We start from the raw sequence: 9,074 nt of genomic DNA, 5'->3' as shown, positions 1-9,074 counted from the left end.
ACAATCCCTTTCCGTCAAGGATTTTTAATTTGTTGCGGTTTTTTAATTTGTTTGTGAATTTTTAAATTGTTGTTGAATCACCTGCAGTTCTTCGCTGTTAGACTGTGGAAACAGCCTCCAGTCTGGATTTAACAAATTTTATTAATAATGTCATGCATACATGGAAAACACTGTACTACATACTGTAATAGCTCACATCAGTATATTCTATTATTTTATTTAAGAAATAATTTCCATTCATCTTGTTCCATTCACACCAGCACTGCTTTCTATCTAGCATTCACACATATTTATACTAAATACAAAGTATGCACTAGAGACCAACTTAGGATTAGTATCTTGCCCACAAATATTTGGCATGCAGGCTGGAGCAGCTGGGAATCAAACCACCAACCTTCTGATTAGTAGATGACTACACAAACTGTTTATAAGGTTGAGGAAACCCGAGGTGAAGAAAATCCATCTCACTGGAAATACAATGTCCAGATGAACAAAATCAACTTCCTGTTCATCTCTTTAGCTGGATGTTTGAACATGCATGAAGACATTGATGATACTAAAACCACATGCAGCTGAAAATCATTTTCATGACTTCATATCCCTGAATGTTGGTGCACTGATGATAAAGTGTCTATGATGTCTTCTGTTGACAGGGTGGTGTATCTGATGAAGTGACTCTCAGTGCGTACGTTACTGCTGCCTTCTTGGAAATGAATACATCCCAACATGTGAGTAGACTCAAAGAATATCAAGGTATTCAACAAAAAAAGGAGTAGAGTTTGAGCTGCTGAGCCATGGAGTTAGGTTTAACCAGCAGTCTAGCACCCTGCTGGTATGTGCTGGATTGTCTCTGGGGCATCTTTACACAGCCTGCACCTGGGGTCTTGCCTGGTGTGATAGACCCCAGCCTCTATGGATCTTGTACTCAGAGCTTGTTGCTGTGCTGCTATGATTAGTACCTCTGTGCTGTCTTTCAGTCCAGCTTTTTTCAGCCACTGGTAGGATTTCTGGGTATCATCTACTTCCTCTATCTGCCGGTGGTACATACTGTGCAGGGGCCTGTCCTTCCATGATGGTTCCTCGCCTTCCTCCTCTTTCTTGGGTTTCTGCTGCCTGAGGTATTCACTGACCACGCTGTCAGTTGGGGCCATCTTCCTCGTACTCGTGAATATTCGTTGTTTCATCTTGGAATGTGGTGCTGACACTCACCAGTCCCTGGCCTCCTTCCTTCCATTTAGCATGCTGGACTTGGGGTGAAACCTTCCATGCATGGTTAGGAACTTTCTTGTCTTGATGTCAGTGGCTTCTATCTCCTCCTTTTGCCAGCTTATTATCCCAGCAGGGTACCTGATGACGGGTGGGGCGTAGGTTTTGATAGGCCGGATCCTGTTCTAACATTCAGCTGACTCCTCAGGATTTGCCTGACCCTCTGCAGGTACTTGGTGGTAGCAGCTTTCCCAGCAGCCTCTTTGTGGTTTCCATTTTCCTGTTGGATCTCAAAGTAGTTGTAGCTGTCCTCTATGTCTGCAATGTTGCCTTAGTTAGATTCCCTAAGTTCCGCCTACCTTTCCTCTCTTTGTTGTCATCCAACTACATTTCTCCAGTCCGAACGATATTCCAATGCCGTTGCTGTATATCCTGGTGGTGTGGATCAGTGAATCGATGTCTCGTTCACTCTTGGCATACAGCTTGATGTCATCCACATATCCACGTATCCACGTATGATGTCATACAGGAGATGGCTGACAGCTGCTTCATCCCGTAGTCAGTATCCGTAGGGACAGAGCATCTCCTTGATAGATGATGATTGTGCTATGGGCTTGAAATTGGCCTCTAGTGTTATACGCCACATTCCCATTGAGTTCTTGATGAAGGTTCTTAAAGTCCTGTTGATCTTGTACAGGTCTAGGCATTCCAAGATACAGCTGTGGGGCATTAAGGCATAGACCCTCTTGTAATCAATCCAGGCAGTCTCGGCTGATTGTTACAAGTAGCTGGTGTTTTGCACCTCTGGTATTCTTGCCAATGAGTGGGGCACAGGAACATGTGTCTCTTCATCTTAGCCACTATGATGCCTGACAGGAGCTTCCATGTGGTACTGAGGCAGGTTATTGGTCAGTAGTTGGATGGGACCGATGGGACCGATCCCTTCAGGACTGTCCGCCCTACAGTTAGCCATTCTGGGTGTCTCTCGTCAACTAACAGCTGGTTCATTTGTGCTGCCAGACACTCATGGAGTGCAGTCAGCTTCTTCCACCAGTAGACGTGAGCCATACTAGTGTATGGCAAGGTGCTGGCCAAGGCTGTTAGTCGTTGTTTGGCAGTTTCCATGGACAGCTTGCTAAACTTCTTCTTGGGCACCGTCTTTGTCACACCTTTCTGCAGCTCCGAAAGTTGGTTAACCTCCCTCTTTGATCTTAGCCTCTAGTCTCCTTCTTGTAGCTGTTCAACCTGTAGCCAAGCATCTCTCTGATCACTGCTGCTGTACTGTACATCAGCTTGTTAGTTTCGATAATCGTGGCTGTATGTATCGCATTTACATCATCTAGCAGATCTTCACATCTTGGTAACCAGCTATGGGGAATCCAGTTTTCAAGTTTTGCCATGATCCTATCTTTCAGGTCACTTCCTCTCGCACTATAGCACTTGGGGTTTGGTACAAATCTCGGGTGGCGGTGATGACATCTCCCCCCCTGGCCTGGCGTCCTGGCTCCCCCTTGCCGTAGCATTTGTGTTGCACTTCGACAATCTCTAGCTGTGAGAGCAATACCCTTCTTTCGAATGTTGGAACACTGAGCTATTAGTTGTTTCGCTGTCAGTGTGGGTGCTGGGTATTCCATAGGTCCCTCATCCTATTCATGTAACCCCTTCTGCCAGGGTTACTTGTATAGTAGCATTCCAACAAGGCCCTATTTTCATCTCTTGCCCACCAATGCCTTCTTGTTCCAGTAGTTGATCCGGGCGACGTCCGAGCTGGTATGCATATATAAATACATACACAAAAGTGTATAAACCAACAATATAATATACAATCTAATATATATATTACATATACCCCAAAAAGTTGATTCTGTTCATCTGGATGTTTTCAGTGGGAGAAACGTTTCGTCACTCATCCAAGTGACGTCTTCAGGCTCAGCTGACTGCAGGTTTCAATCTTATAAACAGTACATTTGCATAATGACTGAAACCAGCACCACTGAAGGAACAATGGGCTGGGAGGTCAGTTCCTTAATCATAATTATGCAAATTCTCATGACCATTGATCAACAACCACTGATCAAAGACAAATGATCAAAGACCACTGATCAAGCACCACTGATCAATGGCCATCAGTACCATTCACAGAGAGTTGGGGAATGGCTGCAATCACAGCATTGTAAGATGGCGACAGATGTACCCTTATGCCCCCTCCTCGATTCAGAGATGGTCTTTCCTTTTTCACGTACAGTAAATGGCCTCCTTGACCCTACACTCAAACCAGCGTTCCTCCCTGTCCAGGATGTTACATCCTCATCATTGAAAGAGTGTCCACTGGCCTGTAGGTGTGAATAGACTGCAGAGTCCTGGCCTGACGAGGTGGCTCTTCTGTGTTGTGCTATCCACTTAGCAAGAGGTGGTTCGATTTCCCCGATGTATAGATCCTGGCAATCCTCCTGGAACTTAACACCGTACACTATGGTACTCTGTTTGTGTCGGGGTGGACCAATTTTTGGCGCAGCGTGTTTTGGGGTTTAAAAGCCACAGAGACACAGTGTTTAGAAAAAAATGTGCCTCAGCTGTTCTGATACTCCTGACACATACGGGATCACTACAGGTTTTCACTTAGGCAGCAGTTGTCCTTCTCTCCTGGATCGGCTGGAGCTTAGGTTTACGGTACACATCAGCTTTTAAATGTCCTCCATTCCTGATGGAAATCTCACAGTCTAAAAAGACTAACCTGACACTTTTCATATCCTCCCTGGTGAATTTGATGTGTCGTTCCACCGAGTTAATGTGATCTGTGAATTGTGGAACGTCCTGAGAATTGATTTTCACCCAGGTGTCATCCACATACCTGAACTCTCACCAGCAAGAACTTGTATCACCACCCAACCTGTACAGTGTTTTTTCAATATGTTCTTTATATTGTAAATTCTACTAGCAGATTGCTCCAGTCTTTGCTTGATCTGTACTTTCCTCTAATCGCTGTGTTGTCTATTATCACGCTGGTGTTTTGAGTGACTGAATCAGGAACTCTGCCTCCTATTCTTCTCACACTGGCTTTAATGAAAGAAGGTTTCTGTTTGTCCATTGAAGTTCTTTGTTTTGATCTTTTAAAGGATCCTGTGATGATCCAGAGCCTGGCTTGTCTCAAGGAGTCTCTCAGTGACCTGAGCAACACCTACACTACAGCTCTGCTGGCCTATGTGTTCACTCTGGCAGGAGACGTGGAGACCCGAGCTCACCTTCTGCAGCACTTAGACACAGTTGCAGTGAGGGAAGGTGAGCCATCCTTTAGCAGGACATCATTCAGGCTTCATTAGCATCACTGTGACTGTTATTGTGTTTGTAGGAGGTTTCCTCTACTGGTCTCAGACAGCAGCAGAAACATCAGCCTCCCTGTCAGTGGAGATCAGTTCTTATGTGCTGTTGGCCAAACTCAGCGCCTCCCCGACTGCTGAGGATCTGGGATATGCCTCTGGTATTATCAGGTGGCTGACTGGGCAGCAGAACTATTACGGAGGCTTCTCCTCCACTCAGGTACGACACCACCCGAACAGCATGAAGCTCATCTTTGAGTACAGTCTTAGACAAAACCAGGGACAGAAGAAATAATACTGAAGCTTTCAGTTTTCTATCAGATATGTAAAACAGATTTGTTTTAGCCAGGCAGAGAAGTTTTTATTCTTTAGTTAGAATAATTAGAACATAGTTAGTTAGAACATGACAAGTTTTGTCTAAAAATTCATTGTTTTAACAGAATAGCAATGTTACCTCAGACTTCTGTACCAACTACACGTAACAGCCTGTAAATAACAGATCACCTGCGAGTTTATACCTGTAATTTCTATACTTTGATAATTCTCAGTTAAAGATATTTTAACCTGTTTAACGTTTATTTAACCAGGAAGTGAACTTTGGAAAACTTGAGATTAAGGATCTCTTTTGTGAGAGGGTCTCAAAGTGACACAGGCCGTTTTAACTTAATGTCTATTCCGCTTAAGCCCATGAAATATGGAGACATATGCTGTGTGTGTTAACCACAATGAATCCATCCTGTAGGACACGGTGGTGGCTCTTCAGGCTCTGGCTCTCTACTCCACTCTGGTGTTCAGTGCTGAAGGTTGGAGCACAGTGACAGTTCAGGCTCCCAGCAGTCAGCTGACGTTTGATGTAAATCAGGGCAACAAACTGCTCTACCAGGAGGAGGCGCTGCAGGACGTGTCAGGAAAATACAGGCTGGAGGTGAAGGGCACTGCATGTGCTTCAGTGCAGGTCAGTGACAGCATCACGTGAGAAGCTCCTGGTTGATGTCAGAGAAAGGGTTTCTTCTTTTTCCTTATACAACTTCAGAGAGCATTAGCATTGTCACATGCAATAAAGCTCTTCTTGCACATGTATTGTCATACACAATAAAGACATTAGACCTGGCAGTAATAACTGTAGAGAGTACAATGCTATTTTAAACTAAATTGGAGAACTGAGCAAAAACAAATGAACTTTCTGTCTGTATCAGAATCAGGGAAACTATTAATCCCAGAGGGAAACTGAGTTGTCACAGCAGCAAATATACAACAAACATCAAGCACTCGTATAAAATGAGTGTAGATATAACAGAGATGCTCATATTAAGATGAATATAGACATATAGGTATGACTATAACAGTATGTGTGCTAATATGTGTCATGGTGTAGAACAGTGACAGCAGGGTGCATTGAGGTGTGATTAGTTCTGTTCCACACGTGACCCAAGTGTGTTTCCCAGATTTCTGCCACCTACAACATCCCAACACCTGCTGATGTCACCACTCTCAGTGTGAAAGTCCATCTAGAGGTCAACACCAGTGAATCTGCTAGACCCAAATTCACTGTGCAAATACAATCACTGTAAGTATGTGACAGGTGAGAGGAGCGCTCTTTACCTGTGTGGAGGAACTGCTGGTAGATGAAAAGCAAGTGTGCACACAGGTCAGTATAATCACACTGTTCAAACACAGGTACAGTGGAAAGGAGGAAACTACAAACATGGTGATCCTGGACATCAAAATGCTCTCTGGATTTTCCCCAGACCCCGAGTCTTTGAAGAGTGTGAGTAATTAGACAGATTCTACCAACGAGTGCATCTCATGTGATAATTGTGAGGATAATAATAAAATGATGTCATCTCCTCACAGCTCAAACGTGGCCTCCTGGTGAGTCGTGTTGAGCAAAAGGAGGATCACGTTCTGGTGTACTTAGAGGAGGTAAGTGAAAGTCACCGTGGGGACACCAGATGATGATCTTTGGTACAAACTGTGTCTGCGATTGTTTCTGTCTCGTCCAGTTATCAAAGGACACACCCATCAGCCACAGCTTAGAGATCATCCAGGAGCTCCCAGTGGACAACCTGAAGCCAGCCGTGGTCAAGATCTATGACTACTACCAACCAGGTCCAAGTCTAACTAAGCTTTACTCCAACAGCACACTGACACACTTCAGAGGATCCATCAGACTGAACAGTTCATACAAGCTGATGTTTCCATCAGTGACTCAGAGAAATGACACTTTCATGTTTTTCTACCATGTTTCTGTCAGGTGACCAGGCTGAGACCCAATACATGTTTGTCTCGTGAGCTGCAGGTACGAAGCTGTAACAACACACACCTTTCACACACGTTCATGTTCACAGCATCAATGCAAAGAACTTTGAGCTTTTACTAACTTGTATTCTTCGTCTCACAGTTTGAAGAAGCTGTGGCTGGTCCTGAGGTTTAAACCTGCATTTGAATAAAGATACTTTTTCTGCTCACATGTGTGTAAGCGTGTGTGTTAACAGCTCCAGTATTATTAGTGCTTCTTTAATAACAGGCTTCATTATTAATAATCGGCAGAATGGAAAATATAGTGCTGTGAATGCACCGCTGAAACTGGCCTCATGCTGCATTTCTGTCTTTGTGCAGGTTTAGACAAAAACAAAAAGGTGCAAGTGGGCAACAAGTGGGCAACAAGTGGGCAACAAGTGGGCAACAAGTGGGCAACAAGTGGGCAACAAGTGAGCAACAAGTGGGCAACAAGTGGGCAACAAGTGGGCAACAAGTGGGCAAAACATTAAAAAAGCTAAACGTGCTCGTGGGAGACATTCAGTGACAGCTGTCAAGTGACGTCCACGGAAATACAGACAGAAACGTGTGTGTGTGAGTGTGTGTGAGTGTGTGTGTGTGAGTGTGTGTGTGTGTGTGCGTGTGTGTGTCTGTACGCGTGTGTGTGTCTGTACGCGTGTGTGTGTCTGTGTGTCTGTGTGTGTGCGTGTGTGTGTGTCTGTACGTGTGTGTGTGTGTGTGTGTGTGTGTGTGCGTGCGTGTGTGTGTGTCTGTGTGTCTGTGTGTGTGCGTGTGTGTGTGTCTGTACGTGTGTGTGTGTCTGTGTGTGTGTGCGTGCGTGTGCGTATGTGTGTGTGCGTGTGTGTCTGTGTGTGTGTGTGCGTGCATGTGCGTGCGTATGTGTGTGTGTGCGTGTGTGTCTGTGTGTGTGTGTGTCTGTGTGTGTGTGAGAGCCTTTAACATACAGAGTGTGTCTGTGGAATCCAACAAAGCTCTTTCACTTGTGTACTTCATGTAGGTGTGTTTGTGACAGTGGAACAACATCACACCTTTAACAGTGTACAGGATACAAAAGCCAACCATAAATGCTAACTGTACATGAAACTAAAAGTACACAATGATGTCATTCAAATAACATCTAATGGTACAAGTACATTTATACTCAGCACTACAAGTAAATGGCTGCTCCTAACAGGCTGTGCTAACAAATTAGTCTGTTTGTAAAACATTTTTATCATTTTACAGTTTTATTAAACTGTGGGCATTAGGGCTGTTCAATATAACGATATATATCTGATGACGATATAAAAACGTCTATCATTTCATTTTACGCTATCGTTTGTTTCGTGGTGTCGCAAAATAAACTGTTTACGGCAACATTTGTTCATGGTTTTGATGTCACTGTAGTTATTATTAATTTCTAGAAGTTCTCTCTTTCTCTTATATTTAATATAACCACACTACCGATGGACAAGCGCCTGTTTTTATGCGTTGTGGTTAGCAACAACGACGGTAACACCATCGCCAGTCCGCTTGTTTATGTTCCACATAAACCTTTCACAATAAAGCTCAAGATCCTTTTGAGACTTTTCAAAATAAACTAAATCACGTGAAAGAGCAGATTACTTACGCATGAGAAGTAAAAAAGAGCTGCCAGGTGCTGAAAAATAAAGCTTAAACTCAAACGTTAGAACAGGCTTTTCCCCGCAGCACGCCGTGTAATAAATACTCACAAAGAAAACGGCGGCCGTTACAACATGTCTAAAATGTATCGTTTCAGCATCGGTTAAAACACTCGACTCCAGCTACATGACGCGCAGCTGGAAACACTTCACGCAAGTCGAGCTGCCCGAGATTCACAGAATTTACAGAAAATGTTACATTTTTGTGATTTATATCGTTACCGGACGATAGAATTCTTATATCGGGACATGAGATTTTGGTCATGTCGCACAGCCCTAGTGTACATGTTTCATACTCCACTGTGTTACATGGAAAAATACAAAGATCAGTTTCATAGAGGCTGTTGGAACAAATGTATCATTATTAATTGTAACGTTGTGCACACAGTCACTACATGAATCTGTGACTGTTTAGTTCAGTTTGAACGTTTGCCATTAAGTAACTATAAGCCTTTTTCATACAGCTGACAATTCTATGACATTAACAGCTCGTCCTGTTTATGACAAAGCTCTCACATCATCTATAACTGACTGAGACAGGACTCTCTTCCAGACACTCTAAACCCAGGCACAATGTACATTCCAAATTCCTTTAATTTTAAATATGTTT

General features: G+C 43.7%; 1 protein-coding gene across 1 annotated transcript; it reads left to right on the top strand.

Moving 5' to 3' along the window:
* Positions 1–624: 624 nt before the first annotated feature.
* On the top strand, positions 625–6,991 carry LOC113018416 (alpha-2-macroglobulin-like protein 1). Its single transcript, XM_026161483.1, has 10 exons — positions 625–728; positions 4,323–4,485; positions 4,556–4,743; positions 5,266–5,478; positions 5,969–6,090; positions 6,201–6,291; positions 6,378–6,446; positions 6,527–6,632; positions 6,778–6,822; positions 6,925–6,991. Exons 1-9 carry the CDS (start codon positions 711–713, stop codon positions 6,813–6,815), a joined length of 1,008 nt encoding a protein of 335 aa, XP_026017268.1. The 5' UTR covers positions 625–710; the 3' UTR covers positions 6,816–6,822; positions 6,925–6,991.
* The last annotated feature ends 2,083 nt before the right edge of the window (positions 6,992–9,074 follow it).

The sequence above is a fragment of the Astatotilapia calliptera genome, unplaced genomic scaffold, assembly GCF_900246225.1.
Source record: "Astatotilapia calliptera unplaced genomic scaffold, fAstCal1.2 U_scaffold_8, whole genome shotgun sequence".
Lineage (NCBI taxonomy): Eukaryota > Metazoa > Chordata > Actinopteri > Cichliformes > Cichlidae > Astatotilapia > Astatotilapia calliptera.
This window is presented reverse-complemented; position numbering and strand designations above follow the sequence as displayed.

Bases quoted from the DNA above. Each gene is read 5' to 3' on its own strand.
- LOC113018416 (XM_026161483.1), top strand. The intron at 4,486-4,555 runs GTGAGCCATCCT...TTGTGTTTGTAG, and splicing joins CACAGTTGCAGTGAGGGAAG to GAGGTTTCCTCTACTGGTCT. The intron at 5,479-5,968 runs GTCAGTGACAGC...TGTGTTTCCCAG, and splicing joins CTGCATGTGCTTCAGTGCAG to ATTTCTGCCACCTACAACAT.